Source organism: Zingiber officinale, chromosome 6A (genome assembly GCF_018446385.1).
Source record: "Zingiber officinale cultivar Zhangliang chromosome 6A, Zo_v1.1, whole genome shotgun sequence".
NCBI classification, from domain to species: Eukaryota; Viridiplantae; Streptophyta; class Magnoliopsida; order Zingiberales; family Zingiberaceae; genus Zingiber; species Zingiber officinale.
This window is the reverse complement of record NC_055997.1, coordinates 122,328,335-122,345,714: the sequence shown is the minus strand read 5'-3', so window position 1 is coordinate 122,345,714 and position 17,380 is coordinate 122,328,335. Positions and strand designations below refer to the sequence as shown.

The 17,380-nt window shown below is 51.1% G+C and overlaps 1 protein-coding gene across 1 annotated transcript; it reads right to left on the bottom strand.

Annotated features, from left to right (window-relative positions):
- Window positions 1–15,998: 15,998 nt before the first annotated feature.
- On the bottom strand, window positions 15,999–17,096 carry LOC121995252 (F-box/kelch-repeat protein At1g15670-like). Its single transcript, XM_042549036.1, has one exon. The coding sequence runs from the start codon at window positions 17,094–17,096 to the stop codon at window positions 15,999–16,001; it is 1,098 nt and encodes a 365-aa protein (XP_042404970.1).
- Between the last annotated feature and the right edge of the window lie 284 nt (window positions 17,097–17,380).

Sequence of the window (17,380 nt, the reverse complement as noted above, 5' to 3'; positions counted from 1 at the left end):
GCAGCTAGAATTGGACTTGATCGACGAGGAGCGAGCCAAAGCGTCCGTCCGGCTGATGGCCTACAGGCAGAGAATGAAGCAGAACTACAACCGCCGCGTGATTCCCCGAACATTCCAGGTGGGCGACTTGGTCTGGAAGAAAGTGAAGCCGGTCGGGGACGTAGGCAAGCTGGAGGCTCCCTGGGTAGGACCCTTCAAAGTCATCGAGAAGCTCCGATCGGGAGCCTACTACTTGGAGGATGAGGATGGACGGCGGCTGGATAGACCATGGAGTGCAAACCACCTCCAGCCCTATCGGGCCAGATGAAAGGTGCGCCGATGTAATATATTTCATGAATATTCCGTTTGGATGTATCCTTTGGCTGCAGGAATGAAAGTTATAAAAACAAAGCAAAGGCATGAGCATTGTGCGCCAAGCGGGTAGCTGCATGAAGGCGTAGCGAAGACCCTGTGCCGTTCGGACGGGCGTATATTATCCAAGCCACAGGCTCGATGGCGAAGATCCCGTGCCGTTCGGACGGGCGTATATTATCCGAGCCATAGGCTCGATGGCGAAGACCCCATGTCGTTTGGACGGGCGTATATTATCCAAGCCACAAGCTCGATGGCGAAGATCCCGTGCCGTTCGGACGGGCGTATATTATCCGAGCCATAGCCTCGATGGCGAAGACCCCATGCCGTTCGGCCGGGCATATATTATCCGAGCTGTAAGCTCATCGTTGAAGACCGTCGAGCAGCGACGTTAAATCTTAGAGTCGGACCGACGACTATAAACCCTCCGGCCTGAAGACCGTCGAGCAGCGACGTTAAATCTTAGAGTCGGACCAGTGACTGTAAACCCTCCGGCCTGAAGACCGTCGAGCAGTGACGTTAAATCTTAGAGTCAGACCGGCGACTATAAACCCCCCGGCCGGAAGACCGTCGAGCAGCGACGTTAAATCTTAGAGTCGAACCGGCGACTATAAACCCCCCGGCCGGAAGACCATCGAGCAGCGACGTTAAATCTTAGAGTCGGACCAGCGACTATAAACCCTCCAGCCTGAAGACCGTAGAGCAGCGACGTTAAATCTTAGAGTCGGACCGGCGACTATAAACCCTCCAGCCTGAAGACCGTAGAGCAGCGACGTTAAATCTTAGAGTCGAACTGGCGACTATAAACCCCCCGGCCGGAAGACCGTCGAGTAGCGACGTTAAATCTTAGAATCGGACCGGCGACTATAAACCCTCTGGCCTGAAGACCATTGAGCAGCGATGTTCAATCTTAGAGTCGAACCGGCGACTATAAACCCCCCGGCTTGAAGACCGTTGAGCAGCGATGTTAAATTATAGAGTCGAACCGGCGACTATAAACCCTCCGGCCGGAAGACCGTCTTGCTTAGATGGGACAAGTCATGCGGGCTTCGGCTCGGTGATAAACACCAGCAATCGACAAGCCTTGTTCTCAGGGGCAAGAAGAAAATAATAACATACTTCCGTCCGGGTCGATCGGCAAGAAGATACTAAAAAGGTCGGCTTGTGAGCCGAGTGACCGATTGGCCAAGTTACAAAAGGTCAAGATTACAAAAGGAACTTCGCGAACATCTAACGGGAACTCCATTTAAAGGGGTGGGTGTGTTCAGACAAGCGGCCCAGTTATCAAAAATACTTCGTGAAAAATTCCTTTGGAGAGCGAGGAAGGCAGGACAAGAGACGATTAACGAGAAGGAAAGGTGGGGGACGCGAACGGCGGTAGTTCACAATCCGATCGGAAGACACAGGTATTAGCGATTTAACGAAAAAAAAAGAGTAAGCTAACAAAAGGACGACATATCTTCATTAAAATTTAGGTCATTAGAGCCGGTCGGAATGATTACAAAAAACACTATTCAAGGAAGTTATAAACGTTCTTCGGGATGGAAGAAAGGAGCGCCGCGTAATCCTCGGCCGGGATGGTAGAGGAGTCGGGAAGCTGACCCTTGGACTTCAGATAGTCCGTCGTGGCGGCAATGGCCAACTCAAAGGCAGTATACATCCGCTCGCAGACCTTCTCAGAAAATTCGTTCCAGCTGATGTTCTGCAGCCTCAGGGCTACGACCCGGCCTGGCTCGACCTCTTGATACTCCTTGAAGGTAGCTCGGGAAGCATCAAGAGCCTCCTGCAAGGTCTTTAGTTTGTCTTTGTGTTTGGTCGCCTCCTCCGAGCGGCCCTTCTTCTTGCCGTCCAGCTGCTCCATCAACTCCTTAACTCGTTACTCCAGGCCCCGCGCCTCGACGTTTTTCTTATCCAGATCGGCGACAGCCTGCTTCTTCCGATCGGTGGCAAGGCTTATTTTCCGGTCAAGACTTTTGACCTGTTTTTCGAGTTCGGCCAGCGTATAGGCCTGGTCGGCCGTCTTCTTTTGCTCAGCTTCCAACAAATCTTTGGTCTTCTTGAGCTCTTTTTGCAGCTCGGCATATGAGGGGCCCTGGGAGGACGGGCCACCCGAACTCTTCAGCTTCTTCAGCTCTTCGTCCACCATGGCCAGTCGATTGGAGACAGCGATCTCCTCCACCCATCTCTGACATAAATAGGAGTATTAATAGCCGATCGGAGAGAGGGCGTAAAAGACTTCGGAAGAAAACACACTTACCCCATTGGCTTGCTGCATTTGGCTGTTGGCCAGGTTGCCGAGCGGAATTATCGCAACACGGGCCCGAGCATCGGCCCACATCTCGGCAAGGGGCCCCTTCATGGTGATCATATGCTCGGGCGCGGTTGGCCGATCAGACTCGGGCAAAAGCTCCTCGGTGGGAAGGTGCAGGGTGGCCCTGATGGTGCGGCTCCGGCCGGGAGACGTGTTAGCAGATGTAGAGGGAGCAGAGGCCGGGGCGGAGAACTTGGACAAAATAGCCGAGCGCTGGACCCAGCAGGGGGCAGGTGGAAGAGTGCTGACCAGCACAGCCTCAATAGGGTTGGCAGGCAGGTTTAGTTGAGACAGAGTCCGATCGGAGGATAATGCCTCCACCATTCGAGTTTCCCCACGAGAATCGGATCCCGCCCGCTCGGATACACGAACAGCAGAAGTAGCCGACCGCAACGGTGTCTCCGTCCGGCGCCTTTTTTGTCTGAGCGGGCACTCGCCTTCCCGATCGGAGCCTTCCTCTTGGACGACCGGTTCCCTGTTTGACGTAGCGCCTCCCGTCACCTCCATGGGGGAGGCCTGAGCGGCCGACTCCTCCGCGTTTGTCTCGCTCTCACCCTCGTGAGAGCCGACCGGGGTGATGCCCAGTTGCTCCATCTCCTTGGCGGCTGCTGCCACAAGCGCCTCAGCTTTCCTCTTCAAAATCCCGAGCATCACGGACTCCATGACGATATTCGCTACAAAGGAAAAAGAAGAAAATCAGTTAGCACTCAAAGTATATACGCAAGTGAAATTCTTACCGAAACTGCTCAGGAGTGGAGTACGACTCGGACTCAGGCCGAATATATACAACACGCCTTCAGGCAGAAGCTTGTTGATATCGAGCTTCAGACCGGCAAGCATGTTCGCGGCCTGGAGATAGTCCGGTCGGGTTTAAATCTTTTTAGCTCAGGAGAAGTAGGCGGTCCGACCTGCCATTTGGTTCGGAAGGGAGCCCGCTCGGGGAGATGAAGATAAAAGTAATACTCCTTCCAGTGTTTGTTGGAGGAGGGAAGTTTATCAAAGAAGACTAGACCGGGTCGAGCCTGGAATAGATAGGTACCCAGCTCGGACTGCTTGGGATAATAAAAATAATAAAAAAATTTCGGGCAGAGAGGAATGCGGTGTATCTTGAGCAGTACCACCACTCCACACAAAAGGCGAAAAGTGTTGGGAACTAATTGGGCGAGCGGAAGACCAAAGAAATTGCAAACGTCGGCGAAGAAGGGGTGGAGAGGAAACCGCAGACCGGCTGTGAATTGGTCGCGAAAAAAAACAGATAGCTCCGCTTGGCGGTTTGTGAGGCCGAGCGGATGGTGAGGGTAGAACGAGTTCAAAGTCGGACGGAATATCATAACCATCAAGCAAGGCCTCGGCGTCACGTCGATCGAAGCGAGACTTCATGGTGGTATACCAGGGTCCTAAAGTGAGGTCTGCGGGTCGGGAAGAACTGGCCATTGTCCGACCAGGAAAGAAAGCAAAAGGCAAGAAAAGACACACGGCAGAAGGAAGAAGATGATGAAGGGGACAGTGACCAGAAGACAAGAACTTGACAAAAAAACACGAGGGAAACAGAGAGGAAAGGCGGAGGAACCTTACGAAGAAGCTGGGGATCGAAGGAAGGCGGCGGGGAATCGTCGGAAAACGGAGAATCGGAGTCGCCGAAACGCTGAAGCACCGAAGAAGGCTGCGCGACACGCGAAGGCGAAGGTGCGGCGGAGGAAGAAGGTGACGGCTTTATAAGGTCGGGCCCGATCGGCCTCGATCGTCGGATGCAGGTCACAAGAATTGAGGCCCCCATCGGGCCGTTCATTTCAAACCGCCGATGTCCCATCGGACACATCGCCGAGCCGTACGATGACGCCAGCGGAGGCGCCACGTGGCACCATGTCATAGGGGCGCATTTAATGAGCGCCATTACGGCGCACAACGCGCGTGCTCGGTCTTAATGGAGAGGATTGGCACGAATCCCGAGGAGATCCGAAGGGCGTCAGCGATGACTGTCGACACGGCAGCAAAGCCAACGCTCGGATGAGGCCGGGTGGCCGTGAGGAGGAACATTCCAGAGTGGCAGGGGCGGTATCACTTAAGCCGACCGGCTGTCCAGTCAGTTGGACTTAGCGCCTCCTTCGACTAGACTTGAGGGGGAGGCATGTGATCCGGTGGTAAGGACGGGGGACCCTCGTTGGCGGAAGGTCAACGACACGTCGAGGTCAAAGGTCAAGAGATTCAACCCTGAGTCCCAACTGACCGGACTGAGATGGCCGACCGGCCACCCGACCGACCGGAATGAGACGGTCGATCGACCGGGAATCCCCCGAGCCGAATAAAAGACAACCCGACTAGGGGTCGGGTTTCCGATGCTCAAGGTAAAAAGGTTTCAGGGTCGAGAGGGCTGTCCGTTCGGCCGGGGCACAAGGTAACAAAGACAGGCAGGAGCAATCTCATCCGAGCATACGACCGAGGCAGAAGTGATATGCCCGCTGAGCGGTCGAACCGCTCAGCCCCGGAACAGACAAGAAGCGCAAGAGGACAAAGGAGACAGGGGATAACATCATCCTCGAGACATCTACGCCGACAGACAGTAGGGTTGGCGGCCGAGCCGTACACAGGATCATACGGTGGAAGCTTCCACCGTCACATCCGGGATATGATCGGACGATTGCGGAATGACGCCAGAGGTACTTTTTTGACAAAGGCTCGTTAAGGTATGTTTGGGGAAGCGTGCACACATAGAGAAGCGTGCCCGCGCCTCCCCGGGGTCCTATATAAGGACCCCAGACGTCGATGAAGCTATGCGCGATCTCTTACTGTCGCCATAGTTACGCTGCCTCTCTCATTTCTCGTTACTGACTTGAGCATCGGAGAGCCGTCGCCGGGAAACCCCTCCCGGCTCGGCTTCTTTGCAGATTCGCCGAAGATCTACACCACTAGTCGGAGACGGCGAAGCGTGCCATGTCCCCAGTGTCCGTCGACTCAGCGCTCGGACAGGATCTATGTATTAAATATGAATCTGATGACATATTTTTCTCAAGTGTCAAATACTAAATATTAATAAAACAGAAAGTAACATTAAGATCCATCAGCATAATCTCATTAGGAGTAGTGTGGGAAGGTAAAGGATGGCGGGTGAGAAGATTGATTCCGAGGTCTTCACTGTTAACATAGCTATATTTGTGATTACAATCTAAATGTACTATTGTTGATTTGTTGATTTGAGTAGCCTTGCAAGCATGATATGCAAAAGTGACTATCATACAATTACTTCTACCATTATATTTTACAGTTATATTCTACCATTATATTCTACCGTTCACTATATACAATATAATAGGCTACCATCATCACCCTTTCTCGGCATTTTAATCTAAACATGTATAATACTGGAGTAAAAAAGAGATTTAATAGGAGTAGATTTTTGAATAGTAAGAACAGAAAATTTTGTCATAAAGTTGCTAAGAAGAATATAAAAGCATTAAGAAAAATCAATAGACCCATAACAGTGAAAAAAAAAAAAAGTTACGGAGTGAGCTGAACATTGAATCAATTTTTAAATACTAAATGAATCAGTAAATATGGACCCATCTTTTCTTTTTAAAACATGAGAAGAAATGGGAGAAAATCAAAGGATTTTTTTTTTATGGAATCATCACATAAGCACCTCTCTATTTTTTATGCAAAAAGGCAACCCACGCCACCGACTCCTATAAAATGATATAGCCGTCCTCAACTATAATATTCAATTGATTTTGATTTTTTTTTTACTTATCAATTTTAAATTTAAATCTTAAATCAGTTAGACGGATTTGACCTGTTCAATAATATTATATTATAATAGTAATAATATTCATATTATAGTAACTATAAATTAGTAATAATATTCATATTATAGTAACTGATCCGGTCCGGAAGCTACGTCAGACGGACCGTCGGATGAGGTGGATGAGATGTTGACTGAGTCGCGACGTCCCGGAGGGGGGTGTGCTGAGATGGTTCCCGTGTTGACCAAGTCTTCGGAAGTCCTTTGGTCAACGCTACCTGCAGCCAGTGACCGGGTTGGCCCGGCCCCCGGTACCCCGAGTCTCAAGGCGGATCCAACGAATATATGAGTAACCGGCTAATGATATAATAATGAAATAAATAAGGGGTGAGTACGTAAAACGTACCCTGGCCCGGGGGCGCCCTCGGATGGGACGCGGCTCGAGTTGTTGGGAACCGGAAGAGTAGACGACGCCTGATCAGGATGGAGAGCTGGATCTGACGACGAGAGGCTGAACGAAGCACTGACCCGGAAGACGAACTGCAGATCGGGATATAATACCGGTACGCAGACCAGGATAAGACACTGGTAAGCAGACCGAGCTACGACACCGGCACGCAGGCCGGGATACGAGGTCGGCATGCAGGTCGGGACAAGAGCTCGACACGCAGGCCGAGACACGAGATCGGCACGCAGGCCGGGACACGAGGTCGGCACGCAGGCCGGGAAAACAATGAGAGCGGAATACAGCTAAATTAGTGACGTCAAATAATAACCGAGGCATGAAGACCATATCACCACATCATACGAAGCTGGAACGAGATAACGGCACGAAAGCCGGCACACAACGGGACCGGAAGACGCTCAAATCCATGACCACAATAATAGTGGGCAACTCGGTGCTAGGGGATTTGGTCGGGCATGGCCAGCGCCGGTAGAGGCGCTGCGAAGGGGAGAAGGAGGGAGAAAGGTTGGCTTGTCCAGTGGTGTGGCCGGAAGTTGACGAGGAGGAGAACAACTGCTGGCTGTCTTCGGCGCCGGCGAGGAGGTGAGCGTGAGGGAGAGAAGCTGGGGTGTCACAAAGAGGAGAAGGAAAGGAAAAGGGTTGGCAGTCGGCCTCGGCTCCGGCGAGGAGCGTGGGGATGAGAACAGCTCCTGTGGCGGCGATCTCCCTCGCGTCGTGATGGCGGCGGAAGCAACGAGGAGGAGGAGGAGAGGGAGCTGCGGCCGGTCTGCCCTGCGGCAGCGTCGAGAGGAGGAGAAGGAGCGTGGTCAGAGCGCGACTGTGGCTGCTGGTGTCAGTCCCTCGCGATGTCGACGTGCTCCCGTGCGACGGCGGCAACCCGCTCCCATGCGGCGGCGGCGACACAAGAGAGGGAGAGAAAGAGAAGGAGAGGGAAGAGTGGCGGAGGTAATTGTCGGTGAGGAGAAAGAGAGGGGTAGAGGCGAAGGCGTTGTGCATGCGTTGCGAGGAGGAGGAGAGTAGGGGAGCTCGCGTGAGGAGCTGACGGCCGGCGCCGGCGAGGAGCTGCGTGCGGGAGGAGAGAAGCTCCGTGTTTCCTTCCCTGGCGGTGGAGAAAAAACGCCCCCTCCCCCCTCTCTTGCGCTACAGTGTTTTTAATTAAAACCCTACACAGTGTAATGATGCATTTGCCCCTCCTCTCCTCTCTAATTTCATCTCTGCCCTTAGCCTATATCCGTATCACAAGCCTCCCCCTCAAGTCTAGTCGAAGGAGGCGCAAGTCCGACTGACTAGACCAAGCCCAAAACAAAATCGCTACCACACGGGGAATCAGATTATTAGGCTCGTCTTATCACGTCGAACGACTAGCTGTGGCGACGTAGAGTACCCGGCAGAGCGACGAAAAGAATAAGTGCTGACCGAGAGACACAAGACATATCAAGCGAGTGTCAAAAGAACGATCTAGCAAATGTTGAGCGATATCGAGTAGACGATCGAGAGATGCTGAGTAAAATGATCGAGCGACAATCAGGCGACCGAAAAGTGTCAACCGAATGACCCTAAATCGCGACCGGGCCATAAAGGGAATGATGAACGCACAAAATCGTGAGTGCGACCGAGCGAGTGTCGACTAAGCAACAGTAAGTCGCGACCTGGCAATCGAGAAATATCGATCTAGAAATAGAGTGAATGCTTACCGAGCAGAATAAGATCGGGTGAGCGGTGTCGAATGCACAATCGGAAAAGCCTTTAAGCGATGGGCCGATCGGCGTAAAGCGAGTAACCGAGTGGTACCAGCGAATGATCGAGCAAACGGCCAAGCAACAGCGATGAGCGAAACATGAAGGGCAGAGCGACGAGCGGGGAGATTATGTCGAGTAGAACAACAAGTAGGCGATGAGTGCCGACCCAGCCACAGCGGTAAGCGAAGCGCTAAGGATGGGTGCCGAGCAGAGCGACGAAGCGTGCACGATGAGTGCCGAGCAGAGAGGCGAGTGAAGCGATGAATGCCGATCGAGCAACAGAAGTGAGCGGAACATGGGAGCTGAGTGCCAGGCAGAGCGGCGAGTAAAGCGAGCATGACGAGTGTTATGCAGAGCTGCGAGTGAGTGACGAAAGCCGACCGGGCAACAGAGAAACGCAAATGATAAGTGCCTAGCAGAACGGTGAGAGAAGCGGTGAGCGCCGACCGGGCAACAGCGAAACGCGAATGATAAGTGCCGAGCAGAACGGCGAGTGAAGCGATGAACACCGACCGGGCAACAGCGGTGAGCGAAAACGTGAGCTGAGAGTGCCGGGCAAAGTGGCAAGTGAATCAAGTGGGATGCGTGCCGGGTAGAGTGGCGCGTGAGCAGTGAGTGCCATCCGAGCAACAGTGGTGAGCGAAACGCGAAGGATGAGCGCCGAGCAGAGCGGCGAGTAAAGCAAGTGTGATGGGTGTCGGGCTGATCAGCAAGTGAGTAGAGTGAAGAGTGCCGACTGGGAAGGTCGTTGGGCGTGAGAGCATGCTCACTTGTAACTCGCATTGGGGCGAGAGTCTGGGATAGCCGACCGAGCAGCTCGGTCGTTGGGAGTAAGAGCAGAGCTCACTTATAACTCGCACTGAGGCGAGAGTCTGGGACAGCCGACCGAGCAGCTCGGTCACTGGGCGTGAGAGCAGAGCTCACTTATAACTCGCACTGGGGCGAGAGTCTGGGACAGCCGACCGAGGGGTGCTCTGGAGGCCTGACCAGTACTCGATCTGGAGACTTGACCCAGAAACAATCTGAGGGCCTGACAAAGAAGCAGTTTGGAGGCCTGACCAGGAATTGATCTGAAGGTCTGACCAGGAATTGATCTGAAGGTCTGACCAGGAATTGATCTGAAGGTCTGACCAGGAATTGATCTGAATGTCTGACCAGGAATTGATCTAAATGTCTGATCAGGACTTGGTCTAGAAGCCTGACCGGGAATTTGTCTGATAGCCTGATCGGGAATTTGACTGAAAGCCCAACCGAGAATTTGTCTGGAAGACTGACTGGGAATTGGTCTGACCGCCTGACCGAGAGATCGTTAATGATACTCTGATCCGAGACCGGTGGTAATACTCTGGTCCGAGACTGGTGGTAATAGCTCAACCCCGAACGGGTGAAGATAAGCCTTGAAGCCCATAGAAATGAAACCTGTAGCAATATGAGGGGACAGAACCTTTATCATACCTGATCACAAAGTGATGTTAACCGACTGAGGATCCGTTTCGATCCCTCAACTCCCAAATACCCGGGGAGCAAGGGGAGAAGAGAATAATCTGAGCCATGACTGTCAGAAGTCTGGGACTACCGACCTGAAAGGTCGTTGGGCGTGAAAACAGAGCTCACTTTTAATTCTCGCATGGGAGCCAACCTGAAATGTCGTTGGTCGTGAGAGCAGAGCTCACTTATAACTCGCACTGAGACGAGAGTTTGGGGCTACCGACCTGAAATGTCGTTGGGCGTGAGAACAGAACTCACTTTTAATTCTCGCATGGGAGCCGACCTGAAAGGTCGTTGGGCGTGAGAGCAGAGCTCACTTATAACTCGCACTGAGGCGAGAGTCTGGGGCTACCGACCTGAAAGGTCGTTGGGCGTGAGCGCAGAGCTCACTTTTAATTCTCGCATGGGAGCCGACCTGAAAGGTCGTTGGGCGTGAGAGCAGAGCTCACTTATAACTCTGTCGACGGCAAGAGTCTGGGACCGAAAGATCGTTGGGCGTGAGAACAGGCTCACTTTTAATTCTCGCATGGGAGTCGACCCGAAAGGTCGTTGGGCGAGAGCGAGCTCACTTATAACTCGCATCGGGCGAGAGTCTGGGACTACCGACCTGAAAGGTCGTTGGGCGTGAGAACAGAGCTCACTTTTAATTCTCGCATGGGAGCCGACCTGAAAGGTCGTTGGGCGTGAGAGCAGAGCTCACTTATAACTCGCACTGAGGCGAGAGTCTGGGACTACCGACCTGAAAGGTCGTTGGGAGTGAGAACAGAGCTCACTTTTAATTCTCGCATGGGAGCCGACCTGAAAGGTCGTTGGGCGTGAGAGCAGAGCTCACTTTTAATTCTCGCATGGGAGCCGACCCGAAAGGTCGTTGGGCGTGAGAGCAGAGCTCACTTATAACTCACACTGAGGCGAGAGTCTGGAATACTCCGGTCCGAGACCGGTGGCGATGGCGCTGGTCCGAGACCAGAAATGATACTCCGGCCCGAGACCGGTGGCGATGGCGCTGGTCCGAGACCAGTAATGATACTCCGGTCCGAGACCGGTGGCGATGGCGCTGGTCCGAGACCAGAAATGATACTCCGGCCTGAGACCGGTGGCGATGGTGCTGGTTCGAGACCAGTAATGATACTCCGGTCCGAGACCGGTGGCGATGTCTCGACCCTGAATGGGGGAGGTAAAAGATGATATATTCCGGTTCGTGACCGGTGTCAAAAACTCGACCCCGAATGAGGGAGATAAGAAATCCAATAAGCTGGTCTGAGACGAGTGACAATAGATCGACCCCGAACGGGGGAGATATGAAATCCGATAAGCTGGTCCAAGACCAGTGAAAACCGCTCAACCCCGAACGGGGGAGGATAAGCCCTGAAGCCCATGGAAGCGCAGCCTGTAGCAATATAAGGGAATAAAGCATTTACCATACTTGATCACGGAGTGTTGTCACCTGACTGAGGATCTATCTCGGCCCCTCAACTCCCGAATACCCATGGAGCGAGGGGAGAGGATGATAATATGAGCTCTAACCGTCAGAGGGGGTGAAGTCCATAGCCACACAAGGGAGCAGAGTCCGTAATAATAGGAACAGAGCACCGTGAATGTAGGGAGCAAAACCTGTAGGCAGAAGATGCTGCAAAAACAGGTGAAGGCAGAGCATATACTAATGATAGAGTAAAGTGCCTATGACAGTAAGAGGGGGCTGAGCCCCATGGTGAAGGGTGCAGAGCCTGTAGCAATAAGAGGATGCAGAGCCTCATGGTGAAGGGTGCAGAGCCTGTAGCACACATGATTGAGGAACTAGGCCCCTGGCCCCTGATCGGAGAGTAAGGTCCCTAGCCTGTAATCAAAGAGCGAGGCCCCTAGATCCTGCTCGGGAAGTGGTACTGCAAGTCTATGCTCAGGGAGCTGTGTCCCAAGTGTATGAGTGGGGAGCTGTGCCCCTAGAGTATGAGCTGGGAGCTGGGCCCCTAGTGTCCGATCAGAAATTGAAGGCTCTAGTCTTTGATCAAGGAACTAGGATCTTACTCTTTTATCAGGGAAATATAACAGTTCTTATAATCATAAAAAGAGAGCAGAGCTCGTAGCGTACCTATCGGAAAGCCGTGCCAACCAGCTAAGGGTCTGTCTCGATCCCTTAACTCCTAAATACCCGTGGAGTCAGGGAAAAAACATAGCGGAAAAACTAACCTGTCAGCCAGTTGAAGCTCCACTCGATCCCTCGACTCCCGAATACCGGTAGAGTGAGGATAGAATATAATATATGCGCCGAGATCCTCCGGTATTGTGATAATGACAGAGAACCTCCCGACGTCGTCCATCTTCACGTTCTGGAACAGGTTGTTGTGTTTCCCACAGACGGCGCCAAAATTGATCCGGTCCGGAAGCTGCGTCAGACGGACTGTCGGGTGAGGTGGATGAGATGTTGACTGAGTCGCGACGTCCCGGAGGGGGGTGTGCTGAGATGGCTCCCGTGTTGACCAAGTCTTCGGAAGTCCTTTGGTCAACGCTACCTGCAGCCAGTGACCGGGTTGGCCCGGCCCCCGGTACCCCGAGTCTCGAGGCGGATCCAACGAATATATGAGTAATCGGCTAATGATATAATAATGAAATAAATAAGGGGTGAGTACGTAAAACGTACCCTGGCCCAGGGGGGCGCCCTCGGATGGGACGCGGCTCGAGTTGTCGGGAACCGGAAGAGTAGAAGACGCCCGATCAGGATGGAGAGCTGGGTCTGACGACGAGAGGCTGAACGAAGCACTGACCCGGAAGACGAACTGCAGATCGGGATATAATACCGGTACGCAAACCAGGATAAGACACCGGTACGCAGACCGAGCTATGACACCGGCACGTAGGCCGGGATACGAGGTCGGCATGCAGGTCGGGACAAGAGCTCGACACGCAGGCCGGGACACGAGATCGGCACGCAAGCCGGAACACGAGATCGGCACACAGGCCGGGACACGAGATCGGCACGCAGGCTGGGACACGAGGTCGGCACATAGGCCGGGAAAACAATGAGAGCGGAATACAGCTAAATTAGTGACGTCAAATAATAACCGAGGCATGAAGACCACATCACCACATCATACGAAGCTGGAACGAGATAACGGCACGAAAGCCGGCACACAACGGGACCGGAAGACGCTCAAATCCATGACCACAATAATAGTGGGCAGCTCGGTGCTAGGGGATTTGGTCGGGCATGGCCAGCGCCGGTAGAGGCGCTGCGAAGGGGAGAAGGAGGGAGAAAGGTTGGCTTGTCCAGTGGTGTGGCCGGAAGTTGACGAGGAGGAGAACAGCTGCTGGCTGTCTTCGGCGCCGGCGAGGAGGTGAGCGTGAGGGAGAGAAGCTGGGGTGTCACAAAGAGGAGAAGGAAAGGAAAAGGGTTGGCAGCCGACCTCGGCTCCGGCGAGGAGCGTGGGGATGAGAACAGCTCCTGTGGCGGCGATCTCCCTCGCGCCGTGATGGCGGCGGAAGCAGCGAGGAGGAGGAGGAGAGGGAGCTGCGGCCGGTCTGCCCTGCGGCAGCGTCGAGAGGAGGAGAAGGAGCGTGGTCAGAGCGCAACTGTGGCTGCTGGTGTCAGTCCCTCGCGACGTCGATGTGCTCCCGTGCGGCGGCGGCAACCCGCTCCCATGCGGCGGCAGCGACACAGGAGAGGGAGAGAAAGAGAAGGAGAGGGAAGAGTGGCGGAGGTAATCGTCGGTGAGGAGAAATAGAGGGGTAGAGGCGAAGGCGTTGTGCATGCGTCGCGAGGAGGAGGAGAGTAGGGGAGCTCGCGTGAGGAGCCGACGGCCGGCGCCGGCGAGGAGCTACGTGCGGGAGGAGAGAAGCTCCTTGTTTCCTTCCCTGGCGGCGGAGAAAAAACGCCCCCTCCCCCTTCTCTTGCGCTACAGTGTTTTTAATTAAAACCCTACACAGTGTAATGACGCATTTGCCCCTCCTCTCCTCTCTAATTTCATCTCTGCCCTTAGCCTATATCCGTATCAGTAACTATAAATTTATAGTGTTGGATTGAAAATGTTAGAGGAGGAGGAGGGGAGGGGGGGGTGAATAGTATTTGCGGTTTTTCATTTTTTCGTAAAACAGTCAGAGTAAACAATTCAGAAATAAAGACGTAAAGGAAGAATAACAGAAACCAAGCTAACACTTTTATGTTTACTTGATTTGGAACCTGTGACAACTCCTACTCTAAAGTCCGCGATCATCGATCGCTTTCGATAGACAATATACTAATAGTTCGAATAACACAAGTACAATAACTTAAATGTTATAATTGAAATTATACTGGCAACTAAGCATTTAGAAGTTTCAAGCTTTCGGTCATTAAAATCATGTTACAACGTCGTAGAGTTATCTTTAGAGTAGTGCGTAGGAGAGAAGTCATACGGAAGTTGTTGATTGAAGTTTTGTCTAAAGAGCTGCTTGAATAAGTCTTTTATAAAGCATTGAGAGCACCTCCAACACTATCCAAGGCGCCTCCAGCTGCAGATGGTATCCCCTCATCCTCAGACTCGATAACCTTCGCAAAGTGCATTGTTTATCCGCTCGAGGGCACCTTCCAAGTACTTCTGAGGCACCTTTAATGCTCCAAGGTGCCTTCCATGCACTCCAGGGCGCCTCCCATGGCAAAACCTTATCCTTAAGGTTTATCTGCGTGAGGGTGCCTCCGCCCCATCCAGGGTGCTTTCCATGACGCTCCAAGGCACCTCCGCATAGTTCTAAGGTGCTTTCAATACTGTTCACTCGAGCTAACTTATTTGTTTCAGCTCATGCAAAGCATGTCATTCCAAATACAAAAAGGATACCCTACAAAATTGAGTTAGTATGCTAAAAATATAGTATTTTGATAGTCTTAAGGCTGTCTGATTCTGACTTTCAAATTTTTCATGAAACCTTAGGTCGAACTGACACCTACAATTCTCACAATTGGGAACGCATCTTCATCTATTTCTTTCAGGAGAGTTTACTTGATGTCAAATTGATCATCCAAGCCGTTTAGACTTTTGCTCAGCATTCGAGATTTCAGGACTTTCTGTCAGACCTCCAAACCCCAATTCGTCCAGTTTTCCGCCTGGTGTTTGCAACCCCCAGGACTTTCACCTAGTGTCCTCGATCCTAGGATTTTTGCTCGACATTCTCGACCTACCAAGACTTCACCCAATCCCATGGACCATGACTTCCTTGCCTAGTCGCAACTAGGACTTTTCCTTTACCTAGTGTCCACTATGACTTTCTCCTTACCTAAGATCACTTAGGACTTTCCTACATACTTAGTTAAACTTGTTAGAACAACAAATTTTAACTTTGAATCTTTTGTCATTATCAAAACTTAGGTTTGATCATTTGGTGCTTCTTATACCAACATATAATTTTTATAATTTGCATTGTAACAAAACCGTAATTGGTATAACATGGACTTAACTTTTTCATCTAACATTCACATCAGCTATGATTTCATAGTTGTTATAATACATATTTATCGATTTATCTTGTTTAACAATATTCACATTATAAAAATCATGAAATTAAATTTTATAAATACGGTAACAATTACGAAATCATAGTTGTTAAATATTTATAACAATTATGATTTCATAACTATTACAATGGATAAGATACAATTGTTATAATTTAATATGTGTGTTAAAAAATAATAATTTCAAATAATGTAAACTTAGGACAACATTATCATTTTTAAGTGCTCATGTGATAATGAAAGAGAGATGCTCGTTTTCATTAAAATGAAAGAGAGTGGCTCATGATAATTCTAAAAAAAATGTTTTTATTTTTATTTTTGCCTATTTATTTATTCATTAAAATAATGCTTTATGCCTTATGCATGAAAATCCAACAAAAACACAAATTTATTGTAATATATTATCAAATTCCCTAAATTTAATCTTGTTTTCACAACCGGTCTAAAATATATGATTTAAGATATAGGTGGACCTCCTTTGGCCGTAGGCCTAACCGCTGTTGCAACGTCCCTAAGACGTCATCACTCAGTCTTACTTCCTCCATCATCACTTTCCCCTTACGAACGCATATAGCTATCTCTTTCCCGTCCTTGGTCATGCGGAGGTAGCACTTGTCGTCTAATAACAACAACTCCCTGCAATATTGAATAGCATTGTTGTATTCCTCCCGGGTTTGCCAAAATTTACTGCAGAAGCTCCCGTTGATGGAAGTCCCTTGACACTTGTCCTGTCCCAAATCCGGTATCTCAAGCCAGGTGTCGGCAGCCACGTCATAGACGAGCGCCGATCGCAGCTTTTTGCCATTCGCGTCCCTGTCAAACCACTTGTCGTCAGCCACGTCGTAGACGAGCTTTTTGACTCTCCCGCCGACTACGAACACCTTCCCTCCCTTCAAGCCGTACACGCAGCAAGTCCGCCCTGGAGCCGGGTTTGGCGCGCCTGGACGCCATGCCCCGGAGAGTAGATCGTAGATGTTAACCTCGGCAGTACTGCGGTTTTCCAACACGTCCCATCCACCGATCACCACCAGCTCTCGCCCGACGACCATGGCATGAATACGGATGCCCTTCTTGAAATTGGGGCGGTTGGAGGCCAGCTGCCGCATCGTGAAGACGCCCGTGTCGGGCTCGTATAGGGCTAGGTGAAACTTGCCGACGGTGTGCGGGAGTTTGCCCCGGAAGAGCAACGTCACGACGCGGGGAGCGAGGCCGGCGGCTCTGCGGATGCGGTAGAAGGACGGCGAGTCAAGTTCGTGCTTCCACCTCTTGCAGACGCCCCGAGCGTCGAGGATGGCATGGAAGGGGACGCGGATGAGGCACTCGAGAGCGAGACAGTCCGGCAGCCCTGGAATTAACTCGGCCTCCGGAACTGTTGGAACGGAACAGATCGGAACGTTGATGATCGCCGCCGGAGGAATCAGACAGCGACGAAATGGTACAGATCGTACAGATCGAGGCGCTTCCCGGTTGTAACGTAACAGTTCGTACAGATCGAAATGGTGTGGACTGATTGGGATTGGGCGGCTCATGGGTGCTCGAGAAGGCGATGGCTGTTTAGGGTTGAGGGAGTTTGATGGTTTAATCATAATAAACGTGTATTTATATTCTCAATCAACAAGGTTAAGAATAGAAAATATCTAATAAATTCTATATAATAATACAAATTTATTTCCTTGTTAATTATTAATTATATTTATTTCCTTATTAATTATATTTATTTACTTATTCATTATTAATTATATTTATTTCCTTATTATTTTCTTAAATAAATTTAAATTAATATTAATTATTATCGATCTAGATATTATATATA

Coding starts and splice junctions, on each gene's coding strand:
- LOC121995252 (XM_042549036.1), bottom strand. CDS start 17,096: ATGAGCCGCCCAATCCCAATCAGTCCACACCATTTCGATCTGTACGAA.